This window comes from Myotis lucifugus, unplaced genomic scaffold, assembly GCF_000147115.1.
Source record: "Myotis lucifugus unplaced genomic scaffold, Myoluc2.0 scaffold_1246, whole genome shotgun sequence".
Lineage (NCBI taxonomy): Eukaryota > Metazoa > Chordata > Mammalia > Chiroptera > Vespertilionidae > Myotis > Myotis lucifugus.
This window is the reverse complement of record NW_005872294.1, coordinates 4,157-30,085: the sequence shown is the minus strand read 5'-3', so window position 1 is coordinate 30,085 and position 25,929 is coordinate 4,157. Positions and strand designations below refer to the sequence as shown.

General features: G+C 42.2%; 1 protein-coding gene and 1 pseudogene across 1 annotated transcript; one reads left to right on the top strand and one right to left on the bottom strand.

Moving 5' to 3' along the window:
* Positions 1–5,154, top strand: part of LOC102435211 — a 46,565-nt pseudogene extending 41,411 nt beyond the window's left edge.
* Positions 5,155–11,195: 6,041 nt separating this feature from the next.
* On the bottom strand, positions 11,196–25,696 carry LOC102435512 (HSPB1-associated protein 1-like). Its single transcript, XM_014449545.2, has 5 exons — positions 25,506–25,696; positions 18,784–18,958; positions 16,152–16,235; positions 12,151–12,261; positions 11,196–12,037 (listed from the first exon to the last, which is right to left on the bottom strand). Exons 1-5 carry the CDS (start codon positions 25,694–25,696, stop codon positions 11,504–11,506), a joined length of 1,095 nt encoding a protein of 364 aa, XP_014305031.1. The 3' UTR covers positions 11,196–11,503.
* Between the last annotated feature and the right edge of the window lie 233 nt (positions 25,697–25,929).

Genomic DNA, 25,929 nt, shown 5'->3' with positions numbered 1-25,929 from the left:
CAGCAGTATTTACAATAGCCAAGATTTGGAAGCAGCCCAAGTGCTCATCAGTAGACGAGTGGATAAGAAAGTGGTAGTACATTTACACATTAGAATACTTCTGTGGGCTGTAAAAAAGAAGGAAATCTTACCTTTTACACCAGCAAGAATGGAACTAGAGGGGATTATGCTAAGTGAAAAAAGTCAAAGAAGACAAATGCCATATGATTTCACTTACATGTGGAATCTAGTGAATAAAATAAACAAACAAAATAGAAACACTCATAGATACAGAGGACAGACTGATAGCTGTTAGAGGAGAGGGTATTGGGGGACCTAGTGATAAAGGTGAAGGAATTAAGAAGTACAAATTGCTAGTTGCAGAATAGCCACAGAAGTGTAGATTACAGTGTAGGGAATATAGTCCATAATATCGAGATAAATGGGTATAGGACTACGTGGGTACTTGACGCAGCAGGAGAACCACTCTGTAAAGTACATAATTGTTTAACTACTTTGTTGTACACCTGAAACTTGTAGAGAATGATATTGAATGTAAACTGTAATTGAAAAATAAATTAGAAAAGAAAAGCATGGCCACTTTGGTCTACAGCCAGGCTCCCTGTCACCAGGATTCATGCCCCACTCTTCCAATTGGATGAGAGATTAATTTTTATGAACTAATTTCCTTCTTGCCTAGAAACTCTAGTACTTCTCCCATAGTTAGACCTTAACTAGGTAAACCAATATCTTAAAAGGACTGAAGGGGAGAGAAGGTAATGGACAAAGAGGGATAGACTGCAACAGGAGCAGTAATTACAGCGAAAGTAAGAAGCAGGAGTTGAGCTGCCTTGGTCGTCCAAGATCCTAAATATTGCTTGCTGCATGTGGTGCATAAAAGATGTTAAAAATTAAAACAACTTTTCCCCCAAGGCCTGATTTGTGAAGCACTGGATCTAAAAAGATTTCTGAATGCAGAGAGCTGCCATCTGGCATTGAATTCGCTGAATTTTTACTTATAAAAAATAGTGGTCACTCCCTGGCCAGTGGTGGCTCCATTGGTTGGAGTGCCATCTGAAACACCAAAAGATTTTGGGTTTGATTCCTGGTCAGGGCACATACCTATGTTGTGGTTTTGAGTCTTGTTTGGACACATATGGGAGGCAATAGATCGATGTTTCTCTTTCATATCAATACCCTCCCACACCTAACTCTATCTCTATCTCTATCTCTATCTCTATCTCTATCTCTATCTCTATCTCTGTTTTTTCCCCTTCCTCTCTCTAAACATATCCTCAGGTGAGGATTCAAACAACAAAAAAGTAGTGATCATGTTTCATTTGCTGTATCTACCACAGGCCCTTGGCACCGACAGAATGTTTTTCCTTATTGATTTGCAGATTGAGAGAATCCAGAATCCAAGTCTCTGGCAGTCCTACCAGACAAAGAAAAAAACCATGGATTACAAGAATGGCCATATACAAAATGAGCAGCTGCTCTTCCATGGGACAGATGCTGACTCCTTGCCACATGTCAATCAACATGGCTTTAACCGCAGTTATGCAGGAAAGAATGGTAAGGAAGTAAGTCACGTGGCTGCTCCAAAGGAGGTGTCAGCCAAGAGAAGCCAAGCTGTCTCAGAGGTCCCGTGGATTGCATTGTGTTCCCTCATGGCTCATGGCCAGGGTGCAGCCAAAGTTTCAGGTCAGACTCACCATGTTTCCTCCCAAAGGGGCTGACTGGCCCTTTGAGGTGGAGGAATGATTTTTAAAAATCAAAAGCACACAATTTTTTTAAAAAGAGGCTTTAGAGAGAACTGAACATTATATTAACATTATTTGACATATTAAGTCAATACATCAAATTATAGACAAATTGAAATTCTTAAAACTGTTGTTTTTCTTTTCACAGCTAGGAGCTTCGGAAAGGGAACCTACTTTGCTGTCAAGGCCAGTTATTCTGCCCGTGATACTTACTGCAGATCAGACGCAAATGGGAAAAAGCATATGTACTATGTGCGCGTGCTTACTGGATTGTACACACTTGGAAATCCTTCATTACTTGAACCTCCTCCAAAAAATCCTCAAAATCCTCTTGACCTGTATGATACTGTCACAGATAGAGTGAGAAATCCAAGGTTATTTGTGGTATTTTATGACTACCAGGCTTACCCAGAATACCTCATTACTTTTAAAAAATAACATTTTGGAGGGTTGAACCAAGATGGAGACATAGGTAAACACCTTAAATTGCTACCTCACACAACCACTTCAAAAATACAACTAAAAGACAAAACGGATATCATCCAGAACCACAGGAAGGCTGGCTGAGTGGAAATTCTACAACTAGAAGGAGAGAAAAAAGCACACTGAGACTCAGAGGAGGTGCGGAAGTAAAGTGCAGAGGTACGGAGTTGCATGTGGAAAGGGCTGATAACTGAGGACTCGGCTGTTTTTTTTAATTGGGTGGGAGTCTCAAGCTCCGGACAGCTCTGAACTCCGGTTCCGGGCGAGTCTCTGGGGACCCAGACTCATATAGGGAGAAACTGGACTGTCTGGCATCGGGTGGAACTTGAGGGCGGCTTTCTCTCAGAGGTGCATGCAGCAATTACTGTGGGACACTGAGACCCGGGGCCTCTTACATCAGGGCTGAGGATCAGCAATAGCTGTTTGCTCCACCCTGTTGATTCCCTGAGACCCCGCCCCACCCAAACTACAAGCAGAGGCTTTTGCATATGAATGGTCTGGCCCTTTGCAATCTAAAATTACCTAACAAACTTCAGCTGGGTCAGAGAGACCCAGAACATCCAAAAGAAGGCCCAAGGCCCCAGAGCAGCTTTCATTGCTTCACAGCTGGGCCTCATCTGGGCACCTCCAAACCCCAAGCAAAGAAGAGGAATCTGCAGATCTCTCTGTAGCTCCTGCTGGGTAGCCTCAGGCAGAGGCTAAATTAGCACCTCCTTAGAGATCCAAGAGCCAGTGTACCCAGTAGTCAGAGTGGGACCATTCAGATTATAATTCCTCAGATCCATAAGGGACACACTCAAGGGGCAGACTCAGTGAGCACCAAAGCCCCACTGAAGCAAGTCTTGCCTCATAAGGGTGTCTCCAGCACAGTTCTCCCACCGTAGACACAGCTGATTCTCACAGCCAATTAGTCTGGAGGTCGATTCCTCCCAGTGATACCTACAACAATCAAGGCTTAACTACAACAAGACTGTGCACACAGCCCACAAAGGGGTGTACCAAGAGTGTCCACCTCAGATAATTGGGGAGGCTGAACCATTGGGCCCTATAGGACACCTAGCACACAAAGCCACTCTATCCACACAGGGAAGCAGCCAAAATGCAGAGACGAAGAAACAGGTCACAAATGACAGAAATGGAGGAAAGCAAACTACTGGATATAGTGTTTAAAACCACGGTTATAAGGTTTTTCAAGAAGTTTCCAGAAACCACCAATAAATTTAGTGAGATCCTCGATATATCTTGTGAGACCCTCGAGGATATGAAAAAGGACCAACTAGAAATTAAGCATACACTGACTGAAATAGAGAATAATATACAGAGATCCAACAGCAGACTAAAGGATCACAAGAATCAAGTCAAAGATTTGAAATACAAAGAAGGAAAAAATACCCAACAGGAAAAACAAAAAGAAAAAAGAATCCAAAAATATGAAGATAGTGTAAGGAGCCTATGGGACAACTTCAAGTGTACCAACATCTGAATTATGGGGATGCCAGAAGAAGAGAGAACAAGAAAACCTATTTGAAGAAATAATGACAGAAAACTTCCCCTACCTGGTGAAAGAAATAGACTTACAAGTCCAGGAAGTGCCGAGAACCCACAACAAAAGGAATCCAAAGAGGACCACACCAAGACACATCATAATTAAAATGCCAAGCGCAAAAGACAAAGAGAGAATCTTAAAAGCAGCAAGAGAAAGAAACTCAGTTACCTACAAGGGAGTACCCATACGACTGTCAGCTGATTTCTCAACAGAAACTTTGCAGGCCAGAAGGGAATGGCAAGAAATATTCAAAGTGATGAATAGCAAGAACCTACAACCAAGAGTACTTTATCCAGCAAAGCTATCATTCAGAATTGAAGGTCAGATAAAGAGCTTCACAGATAAGGAAAAGCTAAAGGAGTTCATCACCACCAAACCAGTATTATATGAAATGCTGAAAGGTATTCTTTAAGAAGAGAAGGAAGACAGAAAAGGTAAAGATAAAAATTATGAACAACAAATACATATCTATCAACAAGTGAATCTAAAAATCAAGTGAATAGCCCTAACTGGTTTGGCTCAGTGGATAAAGCGTCAGCCTGCGGACTGAAAGGTCCCAGGTTCGATTCCGGTCAAGGGCATGTACCTTGGTTGTGGGCACATCCCCAGTAGGGGGTGTGCAGGAGGCAACTGGACGATGTTTCTCTCTCATCGATGTTTCTAACTCTCTATCCTCTACTCTCCTCTCTGTAAAAAATCAATAAAATATATTTATAAAAAAAATCAAGTGAATAAAAAATATGATGAACAGAATAAACTGGTGAATATAATAGAATCAGGGGTATAAAAAGGAAGTGGACTGACAATTCTCGGAGGAGGGGAGAAGGTGTGTAGGGGTGCGGGAAGAGACTGAAAAAAAAATAGTACACCTATGGATAAGGACAGTGGGTGGGGGGGTAAGGGCAGAGGGTGGGGTGGGAACCGGGTAGAGGGGAGCTATAAGGGGGAAAAAGAGGAACAACTGTAATAATCTGAACAATAAAAATTTAATTAAAAAAATTAGGGTTGGCACACAGAAGAATTTTGAGTCAGAGATTTTGCTGGTTTTGGCATGCACTCACAAAATGGTGCCCACCCCTGTCCTAGTCTTTCGCTTGAACTCATTACTTCAACAAAATAATAATCTGAACTTTAAAATAATACCAGTGCCAAATATCTCACTCAGTTCTGTAGTTGCCAGAAAATGAGGTGTTCTGCAAAAGTGAATTTCCTTAAAATCTAAAACTTACACTGTTTTAACTTGAAAACTTAAAAATATGTTTTTTTATTAGGAACATTTATATTTTAAACATCTCTGATTTCTCAAACATATTAAAAAAATATGTTAAACATAAAAAATAACATTTTGGTATCCTTCACAGAAGACATTATTTATCTACACAAGTAATTTTCAACATTTTTCAACTCATGGCACACATAAACAATTACTAAAATTCTGTGACACACACAAAAATATATTTTTTGCCGATCTGACAGAAAAAAACCAATGGTATGGTTTTGATTCATTCACAGCTATTGTGCTGGCTCTTGTCATTAAAAATATATATAGTTTTTTGTCTCAGAGAGGAAGGCAGAGGGAGAGAGAGAAACATCAATGATAAGAGAGAATCATTGATCGGCTGCCTCCTGCACACCACACACTAGGGATTGAACCTGCAACCTGGGCATGTGTCCTGACCAGGAATTGAACCGTGACCTCCTGGTTCATAGGTTGATGCTCAACCATTGAGCCACACCGTCTGGGTGGCTGTTGTCATTTTTTTACTTGACTATCTAACAGAAATGAGGACAGCGTCCCTGACTAGTCAGGTATTGCATGTTCTAAAACCTTTTGCAGCACACCAGTTCAAAATTGCTCATCTAAACTATGTACAACCAGTTTTAGATTTTATTCTCTTAACCGCTTATTCTAAGATCAAAGGATCCTTGTCACTGAAATCAGACTTTCTTCAGCTTCTCTTTCATAACTGCAGTGACCTTTTCTTGAAATCAATAAATTTGAGAATTTAAATTAGATTAATTTAGTTACAACTGTGTGTCCACAACCATGGACATCAAATCTGTAGAAGAAAAGAACAGGTTTATATTTCTAGGAAAAAAAAAGAAAACCTTAATCTTAAAAGCTGAGGGTACGGCTATGCAATTTTAGCTGCCACTAAAGGGATGCCAAATTACTGTGGGGAGCACAACATATTGAGTGAGCTGCGGTCTTTCCTGGGGGCAGAGATGGTGTCTTATTCATTTTATTTTATTCCTGGACTGAGGCCTGCAGCTGAAGTCCAATGGATTTTCCAGAAATGTTTCATGAACCAATTAAGAATGAAAAGGTCCCTCCAGCCTGTTTGACTCAGTGGATAGAGTGTCAGCCTGCGGACCAAAGGGACAAGATGTGCACCAATGAAAAGTTGCACATTCTAGTCAAGGTTTGATTCAAGTCAAGGGCATGTACCTCGGTTACAGGCTCCTCCCTGGCCCAGGCCCTGGTTGGGTGAGGATTAAAAAAAAACAAAAAACAAATAAACAAAAAGACTGAAAACTTCAAGTCAGACTCCTATCCAAATAGGAACCATTTCTTCTACACCCTTGACTTATTGTCATGTTGCCTTAAATCAAACAGATTCCGTGAAAGGGAACTTCATTTTTCAGGAGCCAGCCCAAGACATAGGGACTCCAGTTGGGGCTCTGGGACTGCAGTGCAGCTGGGCCCTGCACAGCCCAGAGCTGTGGTCTGCCTTGTCTCGTAGATGAATTGTGTCCCCTGGAGTTGTGCAGCACAGCAGCCCAGGCCCCAGTTGGTCCTTTTAATGTTGAATCCGAATCTGCCTTCTTATAACTTTTCATTGGTGCACATTTGGTCCCAGTGGAAACAGTAGGATAATGCCTGCTACATTTTTAGTGTGAAACCCTCTGTTATGTTAAGATGAAATGAATTCTAAGATTATTAAATGGCATATTTTCTTTGGCAGCCTAGCCTTTGATGATTTAAATCAAATACACACAGCAAAGGAATGAAATATAATGCTAATTTGCTAACTCAGTATCTGTTGGATGGTAATGGAAAGTTTCTTTCTTAACGTTTCCCTAGGTAAATTTCAGGCTCAAACACTGCTTATTGAGCACTTAGCTTGTACCAGACAGTATAATAGATGCTTTCATATACAGTGCTAATTGTATTCCCCAAACAATCCTGTGAGGTAAGAATTATATCCCCATTTTAAAGCTGAGGAAACTGATGCTCAGAGTGCAAGCAGCTTCCTTGCCTGAGGTGGGTCACCTAGATAACGGCCCTCACAGCCAACAGAATCAGGTCCTGTGTCATCAAGCCTCTGTTCTTCTCATGACAGAACATGGCCTCTAGATGAATGTTACGAATCCAGGAACATCTCAGCTAATCTGCGAGCCGCTTTTATATTTCCTCCACTTTTTCCTTCTGGCTCTGGTTTCTATCCTAGTTTTCATTTGAAGCTCTGTGGGCTGAGGTCAGCTGATGCTTATGCAAAGCCTGTGCAGATGGTGCACTCCGACACCAGGGGTCGCTCTTCCCTGGCTCAGGGAACAGCACATGAGCTTGAAGCAGAGGTAGGTGGCTGAGAGGGCCACAGTGGCTGCTTCATTAACATAGACATCTTGACATTTCTCTTGCTGTTGTTTGTTTTGTACGGGGATTGGGCACTGGCATCTCAACTAGGGCTTGACGATGAATGTAAGAAATCAAAAAGGAGAGGCCAGATCTCTATTGCTGTTCCTCCAGTGGTTTGGTTAACTTAGGACAAGGCTGAATATCAGGGTGCATTGAATCAAGGTACAATGATCCAGTCAGTAAATGATAAGTTATCCCCAATCAAGAGAAATATGTCACTTATCTGCTTTTTGAATAAAAGGCTTGGAAAATGTCATGTGGTGGTGAACATTTTTATCCACAAGGGCAGATACAGGAGAGCTTGATGATGAACACAGGCCACTGCTGAGAAAGACCACAATTACATATGACAGCATCAGAGGATCCTCAGAGTAGTAATACTATTCGGTTGAGCCCTGGCAGGGTGGCTCAGTCGGTTGGAGTGTCGTCCTGAGTACCAGAAGGTTTCGGGTTTGATTCCCAGTCAGGGCACATATTGAGATTGTGGGTTCAATCCCTGGTCCGGGTGCATACAGGAGGCAACCGATCGATGTTTTACTTTCTCATCGATGTTTCTCTCTGTCTCTTCCCTCCTCTCTCTTTAAGATAAATAAATAAAATTTTAAAAGTCAATAAAAAGCATATCCTCAGGTGAGGATTAAAACAAAAAATAGTCTCTTTAAAAAAAGAAAAATAGGCTAAAATTTACAAGAAGGGCATACCGCAGGTTTAATTCAGTAAATTTGAAGGGCATACTGACCCCAGCAAGTAGCCCCTGCTGAAAGAAGCCCACCTTGAGCCTGTGATAGGTCATGGTGGTCAACTCTAGGGCAGAGGTTCTTCAACTGTTTTTGGTATTTAAACCACCTGAGGTGTCTGCTGAGACTGTAAATCCTGGCCCATCCCAAGGGAGCCAGATTCTGTAGCTCTAGAGCAGTGATGGCGAACCTTTTGAGCTCGGCGTGTCAGCATTTTGAAAAACTCTAACTTAACTCTGGTGCCATGTCACATATAGAAATTTTTTGATATTTCCAACCATAGTAAAACAAAGATTTATATTTTTGATATTTATTTTATATATCTAAATGCCATTTAACAAAGAAAAATCAACCAAAAAATAAGTTCATATGTCACCTCTGACATGCGTGTTATAGGTTCGGAATCACTGCCTAGAGGGTGCCCAGAAGTCTGCATTTTCACAAGCACCTCAAATGCTTCTGAAACCCCTGGTTCCCACAGCCACTTAGGACTCCCATGGGCCCCAGGCACTTTGGCCTTTGTGGGCCTCTTACTCTATGAAGTATTAAAACTTGTTCTTTGCAACTTCATTGATATAAACATGAATGTAATTGAGGATGAATTACACTTATTTTTTTAAAGAAACTAAACCATTTTTGTGGACCCTAAAAGCTCAGGGACCCTAGCCACAGTGCCTACTGTATAGGTCAGCCCTACTGTGACTTTAGGCACCGGATGAGCTTGTATTCCTTAATCCCTCTAGCCTGTAGGGCAGTGGTTCCCAATGGGGGTACACACCCACTGGGGGGCAATTTGATTTCTGGGGTGGGCAATTCTAGAATGAGTTATTAACAGTGAATTTTTTGCATTTCTTATGGTTCTAGAGGCCTCATACACACTATATAAATATATATTGTGACATATTTATGCATTTCAGTTCTCTTTGTTTTGAAACTTTGCTATTTTTTTCATATCACTTCATATTATTATTTTTAACAATTTCTTAGTGATTTCTTCCTCAGTACTTCAATTGTCCTTTCATTCTTTTGTTTTTCTCTTTCATGGATGCCATGTTCTTTGGAAGCTTGTTTAGACCAAGTTAATGGCCTTTTAGGCTTCCTCCACGTGAATGTGAGTTCACTTTTTGAATAATAAGAATTATATGTCACAGGGAGTGGGGGGACATCAGGTTTTAGAGATACTGAGGTGAAGCATGGCCAAAAAAAGGTTGGGAACCACTGCTCTAGGGTCAGTGCTTTAATAATTGACTTCCACTCACTCAGGCAGCTCATCTGAGAAACAGAGGATGAAATGGGACCGAGGTATCCAGGTGGCTGACAGCCTGCCCTTTCACTCTCTTCTCTCTCAGCCTCCCCTTTCTCAGAGAGCCAGGACCTCTTGCTGCATCATAATCTCTTTATTTTAAGTCAGGAAATTATCTCCCATTACCTATTTACACTTCCAGTCCGTTCACACCAAGGGTATTTTTTTAAAGTATATTTTTTATTGATTTCAGAGAGGAAGGGAGAGGGAGAGACAGAAACATCAATTGATCGGCTGCCTCCTGCATGCCCCACACTGGAGATGGAGCCTGCAACTCGGGCCAGGAATCTAATTGTGACCTCCTGGTTCATGTCAATGCTCAACCACTGAGCCACAACATTTGGGCCCAATGTCTTAACTGTTTCCCGCTCTGCATGTCAAAGACTATTACCTCTGAGTCAAATGCTTTGTCCCAGAACAACTTTCAAATGTTTCTGACCTACACTAAGAAATACATTTTATATTAGGCTCAGTACACACACAGATATAACTGAAAAGTTTTATGAAATATATTTACCCTGAAAAAATACGTTTCCTGCGAAGTTTCACAGAATACTTACATTTACTATTGAATTCATTGAAATTACCTATTATGTCACATTAAAAAAAATGTTGGTCTCACTCACTAGATTGATTTTATGACTCACTAATGGGTCACAGCCTGCAACTTGAAAAACAATGGTCAAAGGAGTAACAAACACAAAAAATAAAATTTTGAAGACAAACAATGTGTATTTCTGCAATAGGGATATACCTATTAAGGTTCATAGACATCATACCCTTGGCTACAACATCCTCTGCCCCAATGTATTTGATGGACTATTGCCAACAAGGCATCCTTTTAAAAATAACCCGCCCAGATATTTAACAAACAGCTGCCATATTCTGGTCACTGATCTGGCTCTGCAAATACAGCAATAATCAAAGTCCAAACCCTCATGCTGTGAGACGCTGGTTGGGGAAGATAAACAACAATCAAATACATAGGTAAATATATAGTAATCAGATGGTGGTAAATGCTGCAGAAGGGTTTTTTCCAGGTCCTCCTTTCCTGGTCGTGTTCACACACTTCCCTCCATTGCTCTCTCCTTGAAAGCAGTTTTTGTTTTTGTTGTTTTTTTTATTTACTGATACCTTCAGTCTGAAGATTGAGAAGGATGGGGCAGTAGTGAGCTCATCAAAAAGGTGACTTTATCTTTTGTTATGTATTTGTTTCATAAGTGTTTACGCAGAGATAAATATGCTTTTCTAATTTCTAAATTCTTAGAGAGTAATGGTAATAATTATCTCCAGATCTTGCAAATATAATGAGTGGGATCAATTTTACCAAACCAAGCTTTTAGTCAGTTTCAGGCATCAGTAGCAACCAGGCCTTTTTATTCCTAGGGCTGGTGTTCCTACATGTCCCAGTTCCTTCCATATTGGACCCCCACCTACTTTTCTCCTGATTGGTATCCTGTCCTGGATGATAGGGATTAACAGTGAGAATTCTACAGGTCTTAGAAGTGTGATCACTTCAGGTCAAGGCTAGAATCTACCCAGTGGATGCATTAGGCCAGGGGTTGGCAATTTTTGTTTTCTGTAAGGGGATAGTGAAGATTTTCAGCTTTGTGGGCCATAATGCCTCTGTCACTACTCAACTCTGCCGCTACAACCCTAACCATCATGGACAATATATAAACAAATCACATGGCTGTGTTCCAATAAAACTTTATTACAAAAACAAGCAGCAGGCTGGCCCCTGCTTAAGGCTAATGGAGAGATTATTTCCTGTCGAGAACACTTGGGGCTTACATTTGAAATAGGCTGAGGAGATGGGAAGGGAGAGGAAAGAAAAAGGTTCAGAAAGAAGGCCTCACAGATAACAAAGAGCCAGTTTGGGCAAAGAGCAATGTGCATGCAAGAAGGTGGCAAGAGGTTGAAATTTAACTAGGTAAGAACAAGTACATATACAAGCCTGTGCAAACTGCTTTTCATTGTTTCATCTTTTATTTAAAAATCACACTATTTAAAAAATGTTTAAAATATTTAAAAAGTCATTTTCTATTACAATCACAAACTCCTTCCTTGTATCAAAAGTTGTGCCACTATCTTGGTTACTTGTGGATTCACCAAGCAGTCCAGTAAGTCATCTGTAGAAATGAATGTTTGGGAAGGGGCCATAGTACTATTTGAAGCAACCTGTTCCACAATTTCATTCTCACGTCCTCTCATCATTCGTTGCTTCTTGGTACAGTGCAATTTGTCAAAGTGCTCTCCAGCTTTGCCAACAAAGTCTTTACCATCATTTTTAAACATGCCTCCTGTTTCTGAGGGTGGATTTTCAGAACTCGGTAGTACGGGAACCAGATCAGGGCCAAAGGGACATGCTGCCTGCTCTCCTACTGTTCCCAAGGTTAAGTTCTGGCTACCTGTTTGATCTACTTCCATGAGGTTGTTGTGCATGTTGAATTCTTCCTTTTCCATGTGCTCTCCATGTGTTCTGAGTGCTTGGATTTCTGTCTTAGATGTTCTGTAATGATCAAAAAAGGCAGAAACAGCTCTATTTAAGTAGCGACAATTGACTTCATGGGACGTTTCCTCAACCTGAGGAAAAAGAGAAATCTTTTAAGTGGTTCCATAAATTAGAAAATAAACCTAGTCAGGGTTGATTTATTACAGAATACCAACTGCCATGATGGAAACCAGGAGCGGCCTACCTCCGTTGGGTTTAACCAAGCCCTGGTGCTGTGTGGGTCCTCCGCAGTTTTCAGGGCGCACACAAGCATGCGGGCGATTGCCTCTTCTACCCGAGCCTGGTGGTCCTCTTCCTAAGTTGAGATAAAAACATCATTTTCACTTGTCTCTCTGACTCATGGCTTACAACAGAGACTTGAGTCCCTTAATTGTGTGTTCTGTCCTCATCAACATAAGCTTTGTTACAGAAGGAAAGGCAGACCACAGTTTTTTATGTGTTCACTATCATCTGATATCTAGAAGAGCTGTGGAATATTTCACTAACCAGACTTAAGTATATATCCTGTCTATAAGGCATAGGCCTTGAGTATGAACTGCCCTCTGATGTTTTTCCAATCTTTTCCATTCTCTGACATGTCTCAAGAGAAAAAGAAAAAGTGTTACATATGGAGGAATAATCCCTATAGAGGTTGATATGCTAATTGTTTGAGGAATGGGAGAAAATTTCATATAAACTTGCTTAGCCACAAGAATGTAAATATGTAAAGACAGAATAAATATAAACTATAGCATTAATGAGAAATTGTATTAAGATTAACAACTTCCGTTCCTCAAACTCATAAAAAGAAAAAACAAACCAGATGCCTGTAACATTTAGTATAATCGATCTGAGATTAATATCTGGAATACATAAAGAATCTGCACAGTTCAAAAAGAAAATGACCCAATTTTGTTAAATGGTCAAAAGACATGAAGATAAGCATTTCAATTAAAAAACAATTATATGACTAATAAACATAAAAATATGCTTAACCTCATTAAAAATAGGGGAAATACAAATTATGAAACTAGTAAAAGAGGGTTTGATTATTGCAAGTGGTGGAAAAATGTGCACAGACAGAAATCTTACACACTCATGATGGGAGTGCAAACTGATAGAGCCATTTGGGAACATGTTGGCGTTATCAGTAAACCTGAGTATTATGTACCCTACAGACCAGCAATTCCACTTTGAGAATCACACATATTCTCTAGAGAAACTTGTACTTTTATACAAGAATATTCTATTTATAGAAGTAAAACATTGTAAACAACCCAATTATCCATCAATAGAACAATGAGCCAATAAATTGTGGTATATTAACACAAAAAAAATGTACCACAGTGAAATGAATGAACATGTGACAACACAGATGGATCTTAGAAACATAATACTAAATTTTAAAAAGCAAATCCCCACAATGAGACACCACTTACACTAGGAAGATATAATTAAAAAGACTGGTAAAATTGTGGAGGATCCAGAATCTTCTTACACTGCTGGTGGGACTGTAAAGGGTGCCGTTGCTTTGGAAAACAGCCTGACAGTTCCTCAAAAGGTTCAACATAGAGTTGCCATATGTGATGGTTATTTTTACAAGTCAACTTGATTGGGCTATGGTGCCAGTTGTTTGGTCAAGCACTGGCAGAGATGTTGCTGTGAAGATATTTTCTAGATGTGACTGATATTTAAAATCAGTTGACTTTAAATAATGAAGATTGTCCTCAACAATGTGGGTGGACCTCATCCAATCAGTGGAAGGCCTTAACAGCAAAAACTGAAGTCAGTAACATAATCACAAATGAAAAGAATTCTGTCATGATGGCTACTGAAAATAGTACTCTGTACCCAGTAAGTAGGATATAGTCTAACGATAAAAAGGATGCAAAAAAATATAAAATTTTACTGACAAGTTTTATAGTTTTTGAAAAGAAAGTCACATATGAGTACTAGAATTTGGAATTGTAAATTCAACTTCTTAAAAAAACATTGGTGTATAAAACAAAGAAGTAAATATGTTACTGTTATTATGGACCCAGAAATTCAGTGTAAGAGAAGACCAAAGAAACAAATAAGAAAAATCCCTATAATGTTAACTTTGATTTAGAAGTATAGGTATATTTCTACCTATCAATCTATCGATAACCTATCTATCTATATCACATTCTAGCTTCACCACTTAAAAAGTCTGGAAACAGTGACACCAGTAGCAATGAGCAGCCGTAGAGCCCAAAATCTGGATTTCTAAATACCATTCCCACTAAAAGGAACCTGGGCCCCTTGGAGAAATTATTGACTTCCAAGTTTGGGGCAGCCCAAGTACAAGGCAATCCTGGGGTATCTCCTATGTACCAGGAAGCAAGGATAATCTCAAAGATTAATGGTGACATACCAAAAGGGCACAAGCCAGCCTGAAGGAGTTTCACTAAAAGCATAAATGAGACTCAAAATTATCTTGGAAAGCTACAATGCTCAACCAAATAGATATGATGAAAACTAAGAGAGATGACTAAAGAATAGGACTCAAATTTAAAGAACCAGCTTTACAGATTCAGGATGAAGGACAATCTGATGTGGCTGCTGATCATGTGAGAAACACATGGATATTGTAGAGCTGGATATGAGCAGCAAGTGAGATAAAACTACAAAAAAGTTAATGTAATATTATAACCAGTACTGAAGAAATTTAGGATCAAAAGTCACATGAGGTAGAAATCTTATGCTCCACCAAATGAGGCCCACTGGTTTTCAGTTTTAGTTGCCGAACATTAAGAGGGCTATGCTTGGCATAACAGCTCTTTCTCCTCCTAAAAGCAATTTCCATTTATAAATACTCCCCATGTGCCAGGCACTGAATTAGATGCTTATACGTGTTTTGCCCAAGTTAAACCTCACAGTCACTCTATTGAAGTGAGTGGAATTATAATCCCTGTTCTACCAGTGAGGAAACTTAGGCTTCATAGCATTAAGTAACCACCTAGGTTAGACAGCTAACAAAGGTATAGACCTGGGTCTTAAGTCTACCTAACTCCAAGTCTACAGCCAAAATGGTGGAAAGTCCGAAAAGAAAATCCCAAAAAACATCCTGCAATAAAAAGAGGTTTTGAGCCTGGAAAAGATTAAGGAGACACATCGCAGGTATTATAAAATACTTAGAAAGGAAAAAAATTGTGTATAGTTTCGGAAATAATGGGTATGGCTATAAGCAGGCAGATGACAAGCCCACTGTTCAACAACAGGATGAGCTACCTTGGGAGAAACGGCATCTGTTGGGGCTACTGCACATGTGACTGGTACAGGGAGTGGAAGTGGAGTCCATGGACTCTGCCTTGGCATGTGCTCCAACTCCAATTCAGCCTGTCACAAGCAGAACTTCGGTGAGTCTACTGATCTGCCCCACCTCTCACCTAACTCCCAAGGGCAACAGCTCTGCTCTAAGCTCACACAATACAGCTTCCTATTACATTGTGTTCCACCAGAGCCCTTTCCATCACCAAAGGGTAAGAAAAGCCCGACTGAGGGGAGAATGCAGCTGCCAAAGAGAGAAGATGCAACCAAGGCCGGAGAGGACAGCAGAGATGGACTGAAGGCCTAGGTTAAAGAGGGCACAGATGCAGTCAACACCTCTGGTGAAAGAGCATATAGATGCAGTCAAGGCCTTGGGTTGAAGAGATAGACTTGAGCCAAATGGGCAGCCATTTTAATTGTGGAGTAGAGCAGGCAATCAGGACTAAGCATAGCATATCGGAGAGAAAAGGCTTTAGGCAGAAATGAAATGATAAAAACCTAGCACGACTCTGCTTTGAGAAAATGTATAAGCCAGGACTGGGAATTGTCCAACTAGTTATGAGAGCCCTGAATCAAGAAGCAGTATTTCTGGTCCAGATGGTGTGAGATGGGATTGGCAACATGAGACATGCATGGCAGATCCAGCCAGGCCCACATGATCTAACAACACTGGTCAAGGGAAAAGACCCTGCAAACCAACCTCAAGGCCCAGTGTGTACCCTTAAAAGAAAGAATGGCACATCACTAAACATCCTGTTTCCATCCTAAACATCCATCCACAGAGCACAGAACACAATTGATGATACAACAACACAAAGTAATACTGGAACGTTGGTTAAAATTAATCACCATGTTTTAGAAACAGGCTTTGTATATCTTAAAAGCAGGGAATACAATTATTAAGAAAAAAAGTACCAATTCAATCCACGAGTTTATACTGACAGTGACAGGATCAACGGATTCTACATAATGCCACCAGTGTCTGGGAACAAACAGAACCTGAAAACCAAATAAAGAACGGTTAGCACAAGTCCAGGACATTTTATTTTCATATCAGAATCAAAATAAAACCCCAGCTGAAGATACTAGAAAAAGAAAGTAATACAAATGAATTTACAGTAATATTGCTGTAATAAAGGAAAACAAGAAAAACCCCACAATCCTTTTATTTCCTTTTTTATTGACAAATTCATCTGTTCTACAAAGGACACTGCCAACTCCTCCAGTTTCTACTCTCCTTAATCCAAGACCTTATCTGTTTACATCTAGGTCTTAGTAAAGAATTCTGAGATTCTAATATTTCCTCCTTTCCATTGCAAAATAATTGCATGCATTCTGAGAAAGGGCCTAGGTAAAACGATAGGCCATAGTTTCTGTCTCCTCACAATCTAAAACCTAGCCAGTGGAAAAGTAGCACATAGAAAGGTGGTATAAGTGGTGAAGTAGATGAGTGGACACTGGTGCAAGGGAACTTCAAAGGTGGGAGAAGCAGGCACAAACTAAGGTCAGGGGCATCCTGGATGGAGGAAGCGTGATTTGAACCAGGGCTGGTAGAGAGTTTAGACAGAGAAAAGGATGAGGACGTATCAGGAGGGAGAAGTGGCACAAACAAGGGAAGTGGGACTGTTGAGGCACAGCAAGTAGATAGGAGATGAGGTGGAAGAGTTAGTTAGGTGAGTTTGTGGAGGGCTCTGAAATCAGAACACAGAGTCTCGATTTTATCCTATTGGCACTGGGAGTGGCTGAGAAACTTTGAGTAGGGGGATGGTTAAAATAGCAACATTATGGCAGAGTTTGGGAAGGATAACAGATTCTTGCAATAGTCTAATTATTAAATGTTAAGATCTAAATAGGAAGGTATAGCAGACAAAAGCAATGGGCATAGTCAAGGAGGACTGCGCTTGTCCAGACTCAGTATGAGATTTCCTGAGAAGGCTGAATAGAGCACATGGAGATGCCTCAAGCTTTTGGGCTTCAGATTTAGGAAACTGGTAGCACTCACTATGGACAAGTAGAGCTGGGAGGTGGGAAGAGAGCACCTTTCAGTGGAACAGGACTAAATACAATCACTGGATTCGATCACTAGGAGGTCATGCATGTCCCACCACAGAGTATACTTTCAGTAAAGTAGCAAGAGAGAGAGCCACTTTGTAGTGGATTAAGGAATAAGCAGGATGTAAGGAAAACTGATTATGATGGACAAAAACATTCATTCAAATTTGGCTATTAAAATCAAAGAAGAAATGAATTTCAACCACTTTACACCCACTAGAATTTTTATAACAATGATAATAATAACAGTAAAGGGAAATAACACGTGTTGGTGAGGATGTAGAGAAATTGGAACAGTCAGATGTTGCTGGTGGGAAGATAAAATGAAGTAGATGGTGTGGAAAAAAGTTTGGCAGTTGCCCAGAGTTACTAATATGACCCAGCAATTTCACTCCTATATATGTACCCAAGAGAACTGAAAACATATGCATGTACAAAACTTATACACAAATGTGCATGGCAACATTACTTATCATAGTTCTAAAGTGGAACCAACACAAATGTCTATCAACTGATTAATGGATAAACAAAATAGATCTCCAAACAGTGGAATATATTCAGCCACAAAAAGGAATGAAGTGCTAACAACATTCTACAGCATGGATGAACCCTGAAAACATTATGCTAAGTGAAAGGAGCCAGTTCTCAAAGCTCATATGCTGTATGAGTGCACTTATGTGAAAAGTCCAGAACAGTAAATCTATAGGGAAAGAAAATAGGTAAGTGGTTGCCAGGGGCTGGGGGCAAAAGTGAAGGGGAGTAACCTCCAATGGGTGGAAGCGACTTAGTCAAATTGATTGCGTTGGAGTTCTCAAGTATGAAGGAAGCAGGAAGGGAGCCAGGGAAAAGGAAACAAAGGAAGGAAAACAGGCAGGAGAGAGGGATAAGTGAGGGAGTAAATGCTCTGTAAGAGACTAAGAATACCTTTCAAGCTGTTAATAAAATATCAGACAGCAGATGCCAGTGTTGTAAAGGTGATTTTCCCTACAGGGTAGCAGCACTAGGTACAATACTTTTGTTAATGTTTCAGAGACAGTTACAAAAGCAACATCCATTCAATCCATTCTTGCTTAAAAGCACATCATTCTGGCTCTGTAATGGCTCTGCCCTAGATGCACTGCAACGGTATGTGTCTGGGTTCTAGCACGGTTGAACAGATATGAACTGTGAATAAAGGTTCCAGAAGTGCTCAAATACCCATGCCTTGACACTTGCTCTTAATATGAAAAAAAGAAGGAAAAAACGACTTAGTGAGCTGTCTTCGTCCACAGTCCATTCTCTTCTTTACCAGTAGGAGGAGCTGTGATCCCTCCTCCCATCTATCCATGACCTGAGAAGCATGTATATGAAGCCTGCATCTGGAAAAACTACCTTCCAATAGCAGAGCACCAAGGAAGAAACCCTTCTTATTTATATAGTACTAGGTAGGGGAAGGTGAGGAATGGGAGAGGCACGTGTCCTAAGGCCATGAGACAAGTCCCGGCTTCCGCATTACCTGTCCTGGGCTCAGTGTAACCACATGTCTTCGAGCTTTCTGGAACTGAGGAAAACGTTTTACATCAGGATTGACAACATTGACTTTACTAAACACACTAGATTCTTCATAAGGGATTCTAGTTGGATAAAGGAAAGGAGTATCCTCAGGGGAAAAGAGATGCCATCTTTTCCTACTTTAAACAAAACAGGCATAAATTAGAACTCTGAACTTGAGACAAAACATGTAAGAAGGCAGCAGTAAATATTCGTTTTTACTCATTTTCATTCAGTCCATAAAGGAATAGAGAAGCAATGTCAGTGGTCACTTGGGCCACCTCTCAGTAAGTGCTGGCATCTCTGCTTGCCGGAAGCCGGTCCATCCTTGCTGCTTGACACAGTCGCTGCAGGAAAGAAACATCTGCACAGCATATGTTTCAAGGGACCTGGCATATATAGCATATTGTTCTTAATATGTTTGCTCTCCTTAGCGCCATGTGTTTTAACCAAGGTCACCTCTCCGAGAAAGGTTGTTTCCCCAGGTGGGGATTTTTCCCTGAGGTTAGGGAGTGGATACAACCTCTTAATTAAGTGCCAGGCGGGTAGTTAAGCTACATAATCTTTACTCCCTGGAATGGAGATAAGAAACGCCCCAACCTTTGTAATAGAAATTGACAGGATTAAAATCGACTGGTATAAATACAGATGTAATAAGACAATAAACATCAGATCCTCATCAGATCCTAACCAGAACTTCGCTGGAGATCCTGACCAGAACTTGGCTAGAGGTCCTGGCTAGGCTGCTGATCAACTGAAGGCTGTCTCCATGTCATTCCTTCTTCGCTGACTCCGTCCACACCTTTGGGGACCCCTGGACCCGCTGGGGTTGGACCCCAGCATCTGCTGAACTTAGTGGAGGGAGGGCTGGAATGAGTGAATAATCTCATGATGCCCTGAGGCAGCCCTTTGCTGGGACAGGATCTAGTTTGAAAGTTCATTCTTTCTTATCCCAAATCAAAGTCCTCATAAATTGTTCCTATTCCTCATTCTAGAGCTACTCAGAACAATGCCCACCCTTTCAGATATCTGTATTCTTATCTTATCCAGAGTGACCACCTGTAGTTTTATCCTCCAAATAGTTTCCAGACTTCTTCCTATTTGGGTTGTAAATTTTTTAAGTTAAACATTCATTATGTTAATCCATTAAGGAAGAGAAATGCATAAATGATGCCACATAACTAATATCGTATAGTGTAATAGAGGAGTTTTCACAAAGAGAAAACTGGAAGAAGTTTCAGTCACTTTAAAAATTTTTGAGAAATGGAGGTGATAAATTTTAACTTACAGAACACCAGACACACCCTATACTTTGAGCCAATAGAGGAAGGACATGGGAGGTAAAGGAGGAGCAAGTGTCAAAAAGGAAGAGACACACAAATACATTGGTGGGGAAGCAAAGAGAAAGACATAGAAAAACACACCGAGTTCTGAGAAAAGCCCGAAGCCCTCTTGTGACCCAATGTAGTTCCACTGGGGCTGTCATTCCTTTCTGGAAGCAACCTTAGCTGGTTTGGCTCAGTGGATAGAGTGTCAGCCTGCAGACTGAAGGTACTTGGGTTTGATTCTGGTCAAGGGCACATGCCTGGGTTGCAGGTTTAATCCCCAGTAGGGGACATGCAGAAGGCAGCCAATCAATGATTCTCTCTCATCAATGATGTTTCTATCTCTCTTTCCCTCTCTCTTCCTCTCTGAATTCAATAAAGATATATTTTTTTAAAAAAAGAACTGGGAAGCAGTTGTCTGCTATTTTCAAACTAGGGAGTATACACTCAGGTCTCATTTTGCCTTAGAGATGATAAAGCTGCTCCATTCCACTGTACCTATGACTAGTTTAGAAAAATGTTGGGTATTTAGTATGATTAGAATGTTGGAAGGACTCTTAAAAGATCATCAGTCTAATTTTACTTGCAAAGTAGTGGTATTGTTGCAGAAGACCAAAGAAATACCAAGCACGCTTCCTAGAGAAAGGGAGGGACCCCGTTTATTAACATTAGTGGACTCCGAAAATAATTTCGAAATCAGAGTGAAGAAACACACAGAGGGCTTCATTTTTTATAACCTTCTGGGGTCTTTGTCTTCCACCCCCTTTTGTAGGCTTACAGGAAGGCCCCCAGGTGTTGGGGTCCCCAGGCCATATCCGATGATCTGTCCTGGGGCCAGCGATAATGACCCCCCCTTCACCCCCCCCAGGGCAGGGCATTGTTCACAGTTTATATGGCCTGACACACCTTGCAAGACCAGTTACCTCTTCATTCCTCGCCTTGTCCCACAAGCCTCTTTTAGCCTTGTGGAGCAACGACCACAGGGATGTTATGGAGAACAGGTGGTGATGAACGCTCTTAGCTACTTTCCTGCTGGAAAGGGACGATGACAAGGGGTTAGCATTTCACTACTTCCTCTCAGAGGGGTTTGTAGGGAGTTCTTCTGGTTTCAGGCAGGCAGAGGTAAGCAGTGGTCCCACATGCATAGAATGTTCCTGCAGGGGGCACCAGGGATAGGTGGTGTTTTCAGCCTTGTGGGTAGAGTTGCATAGTTCATCTGGGAGGTGACCTGTTGGATGTTGGCCCTGCATACTGCTGAAACAAATAGGAGCAACATTAGGTTAGCTGCACATCGGCCATGACAGGTCCTATTATTATTTTTTTCCATCCAATACAATCCCCCCTCCATGAGCAGTTGGTAGTAGAGTTGTAAATGCAGCAGGCTGATAAGTATAGCTAACAAAAATCTGGCTTGATTAGGTTTTCTCATGGACTACCCAGTCTAGCATATTTGGGTAGCGAGTTTCTAAGCAAGGAGCAAAGGATGGCATGACAAGGTGTAATCCAACAATTTATGATAAGGCCTTTGTTTCCTTGCTGTGTGGGGAGCAGTAATTTTATGGTGCTTCTGTGTCCCAGCAAGAGCAGATGAGTTCTCCTCCTGGTACTAGTGTCCGATTCCACTGGCACTCATAAAAAGACAAAATAAGAATTATTAGATAAAACCAGTAATTATCCAGAAATACTAGAGCATGTTAGGTTAGGAGGAGATACGAAAGAGAGATTAGTGTTAGGGAGAATTCTGCAGGGTGTTATCTGAATTCCTTGGAGCAGGTTGCTCGGCCAGGTCTGCTGTCTTCTTGAGGGTGATCCACAGGGGATGTTTCTGATCAGAGGTCACCTTCCACTCAGACTGGATGTCACTCGGCTGGTGTTCTGCCTTCACCCGGGAGTGGTGGATCCAGGTGTTTAGTCCTGCAACCTTAAGAGCTGTGGGGGTGGTTAATATGACTGGATAGGGTCCCTTCCAGGTAGGCTTGAGGGGCTCCTTTTTCCAATCCTTTACCCAAATCTGGTGTCCATGTTTATAAGGATGTACAGCTGTTCCTAGAGAGATGGGTAGTCGGTCAATAACCCACCTGTGGACCTCAAAGACAGTTTTTCCAAGTCCTTGTAGTTGTTTCTGGATTTCTAAGTTCCCTATTTCTCCCAAATCTCCCTTTGGCCAAATTAAGTGAGGGGGTCTACCGTATAGAATTTCAAAGGGAGAGAAACCTACCTTGGCCCTTGGGGCACAGCGTACCCGCAGGAGCACAAGAGTCAAGATATCTGTCCAGGGTAAGGTTGTCTCTTGGCATAGCTTAGCCATAGCCTGCTTTAGAGTCAGGTTCATGCACTCCACTTTCCCTGAACTCTGAGACCTGTAAGCTGTATGTAGATTCCATTTAATTCCTAAAGCCTTGGCTACCTGTTGTACTATTTCTACTACAAAGGCTGGGCCATTATCAGACCCTATGGTCAGAGGCATTCCATACCGTGGAATTATATCCTTCAGCAATGTCTTAGTGACCTCTCTCTCCTTTTCAGTGCGAGTGGGATATGCCTCGACCCAAACTTAAAAGGTGCAAACAAAGACTAGCAGATATTCATTCCCTCTGCTAGGCCCTATTTCTGTAAAATCTACTTCTAAGTCCTCAAAAGGAGCTTGCCCACAGCACTGAACTCCTATCAGTCCCACAGGACCCTGTTTAGCATTGTTCTGCGCACAGAGGAGGCAACGCTGAGAGACTGAGGCACACAAGGACGGTAGACAGGCAATTAGATAGTACCTGCCTAACAAAGCTTCTAGGGCAGCCTTTCCTAAATGAGTGAGTTCATGCTGCTGGAGGACTACCTTATGGGCTAACTGTTCTGGGACATAGACCCTATGATCTGGAAGTATCCACCAGCCTTCCATTGTTCTCTTGCCCCCTTCTTTCAGGGTCCATTTCTCTTCCTGAGGAGTGTATTTTGGAGGTTCAGGTAATTGGGGGGCCAACATGATCCGTGCCGGTGCTGCTTGTTCTTTAGCAGCCAGCTTGGTTACGGTGTCAGCACGCTGCTTTCCTTCTGATACTGAGTCTTTCCCCTTCTGGTGACCTTTGCAATGGATGATGGCTATTTCCTTAGGCTCCCAGACTGCTTTTCGTAACTTTAAAATCTCATTCTTATTTTTGCTTCCTTTTCCTCCTGCTGTCAAGAGCCCCCTTTCCTTATATATGGCCCCATGGATATGCAGGGTAGCAGAGGCATAGCGCAAGTCAGTGTAGATATTGGCACGCTTATTCTTACTGAGTTCTAGGGCTCTTACTAGGGCCCAAAGTTCTGCCCTCTGCGCTGACCATCCTTCAGGCAGGGCCTGTGCTTCAATTGTCTCAAAGTTTGATACCACTGCATATCCGGCTCATCTTTTTCCTTCATCTAAGAAGCTGCTGCGGTCTGTGAACAATACCAAGTCCGCGTTTTGCAGTGGCCTATCCCTTAGGTCTGGCCGGCTGGAATAAACCTCCTCTAGGACTTCCAGGCAATCATGCTCAAGGGCCCCCTCAGCAATGGGTAGAAAGGTGGCAGGATTAAGTGTTGTCACTGCTTCTAATTGTACCTGCGGATTCTCACATAAGGGCCCTTGATACTGAGTCATTCGAGCATGAGTCAGCCAGTGCTGCCCCCATGCTTCCATCAGGGTGAGGTACTTTTACTTTTACAACAGCATGAGGTACTTTTACATTTAAGCTTTTTCCTAAGATAAGCTTATCCGCTTCCTTGACTAATAATGCCGTGGCTGCAAGGGCCCTGAGGCACGGAGGCCACCCGGAGGCAACTGGGTCAATCTGCTTGGAGAGATAGGCTACTGGTCTTTGCCAGGGTCCAAACTCCTGGGTTAGAACTCCTAGGGCTACCCTGCTGTTCTCGTGAACAAAAAGATTAAAGTCTCACATCACATCTGGTAGTCCTAGTGCCGGGGCCTCCGTGAGCTTTGCCTTTATGGTGATGAAGGCTTTCTCCTGTTCGGGACCCCAGTTGATGGGTGCCTTCTCTTCTCCTCTTAAAGCTTCATAGAGAGGCTTGGCCCGGTCTGAAAACCCTGGGATCCAAATTCGACAGAATCCTGCCGCTCCCAGGAATTCCCAAATCTGCCACCAGGTGCTAGGGACTGGGATGGCACATACTGCCTGCTCCCTTTCAGTCCCTAGCCTTCGTTTCCTTTGGGTGATCCAGAAACTTAGATACTTAACTTCTTTCTGACAAATCTGTGCCTTTTTCTTAGACACCCGGTAACCAGTTTCAGTTAATAGTCTCAGAAGGGCTCATGTTCTCTCCCAGCACTGAGCTCATGTGAAGGTGGCCAGTAGGAGGTCGTGTACATACTGGAGTAGAACACACCCCAAGTCCTGTCCTGGGAACTTAGACAGATCAGATGCTAGTGCTCCACTAAAAAGAGTAGGGGAGTTCTTGAATCCTTGTGGCAGATGGTCCAGGTGAACTGCTCCTTGGTCCTTGTAGTTGGGTTTTCCCATTTGAAAGCGAAGAGAGGCTGACTGGAAGGCGCTAATCGAAGACAGAAAAAGGCATCTTTCAGATCTAGGCATGTAAACCATTCCGCCTCTGATGGAATGAGCCCCAGAAGCGTGTAGGGGTTCGGCAGTGCTGAATGCAGGCCTATAACAGCCTCATTAACAGCCCATAGACCCTGCACCGGGCAGTAATCGTTAGTCCCAGGCTTTTTGACAAGCAAGAGAGGCGTGTTCCATGGAGACCTGCATCGTTTAACAAGTCCCACTGAAGCAGCCGGTCTAAGTGAACCTGGATTCCTAGGCGTGCTTCCCTTGGAACTGTATATTGGCGGATTTTAACAGGCTGTGCCCCAGGCTTTAACTCAATTAGCATCAGGGCATGGTCCTTAGCCAGGCCTGGAGGATTCCCTTCTGCCCAGACCAGCGGGAATTCCTTCTCTAATTCAGGTTCTAATGGTGAGGCCTTTGTCTGGGGGATATAAAGTCTCCATTCTTCCTCCCTCAGCACTGCTAAGGACAGGATCATTGGGGAGGTCTCCTCACCTAGGCAACGCTGTGCTGAGCCATCTGGAGCAAAAGTGATGTCTGCCCCCATTTTGGCTAATAGGTCTCTACCCATTAGAGCAGTGGTTCTCAACCTTCTGGCCCTTTAAAAACAGTTCCTCATGTTTCGAACCCCAACCACAAAATTATTTTCGTTGCTACTTCATAAATGTAATTTTGCTACTGTTATGATTCGTAATGTAAATATCTGATATGCAGGATGGTCTTAGGCAACCCTTGTGAAAGGGTCATTTGACCGCCAAAGGTGTCGCGACCCACAAGTTCAGAACCGCTGCATTAGAGGCACTGGACAGTCTGGCAAGTACAGGAATTCATGAATTACTTGACCGCCAAGTTGGCATTGGCGAGGGCGGCTGAATGGTCTCCGGGTCTGGTCCCCAGTAGCTCCAATAATGGTGACCTCCTTTCCCGAGAGAGGCGCTACTTTCTGAGTGACTACTGAGTGCTCAGCTCCAGTATCAACCATAAAGTCCACAGTCTGGCCCCCAATTTTCATTCTGACCACGGGCTCGTGGGGGCCTAGCTGAAGTGAGCCCAGTCTGTCCTAGTTGGGATCAGCCATTGCTAGCCCAGTGAGACCTGCTTCAGGGGGCTCTGGTTGATAGCAACTGGGCGGAAAAGGGTGCCCAGTCTTTTTACTTTGCCATTTGGGACATTCATTCTTCCAGTGTCCTGTTTCCTTACAATAGGCACACTGGTCTCGTCTCAGGCTCCCTCTTCCTTTTCCCC

Coding starts and splice junctions, on each gene's coding strand:
- LOC102435512 (XM_014449545.2), bottom strand. CDS start 25,696: ATGAAAATTGGGGGCCAGACTGTGGACTTTATGGTTGATACTGGAGCT. Junction 18,959..25,505: donor CAAGTAATTCATGAATTCCT/GTACTTGCCAGA, acceptor TTTTGTTTAAAG/TAGGAAAAGATGGCATCTCT. Junction 16,236..18,783: donor TTACACTGAGCCCAGGACAG/GTAATGCGGAAG, acceptor TTTGGTTTTCAG/GTTCTGTTTGTTCCCAGACA.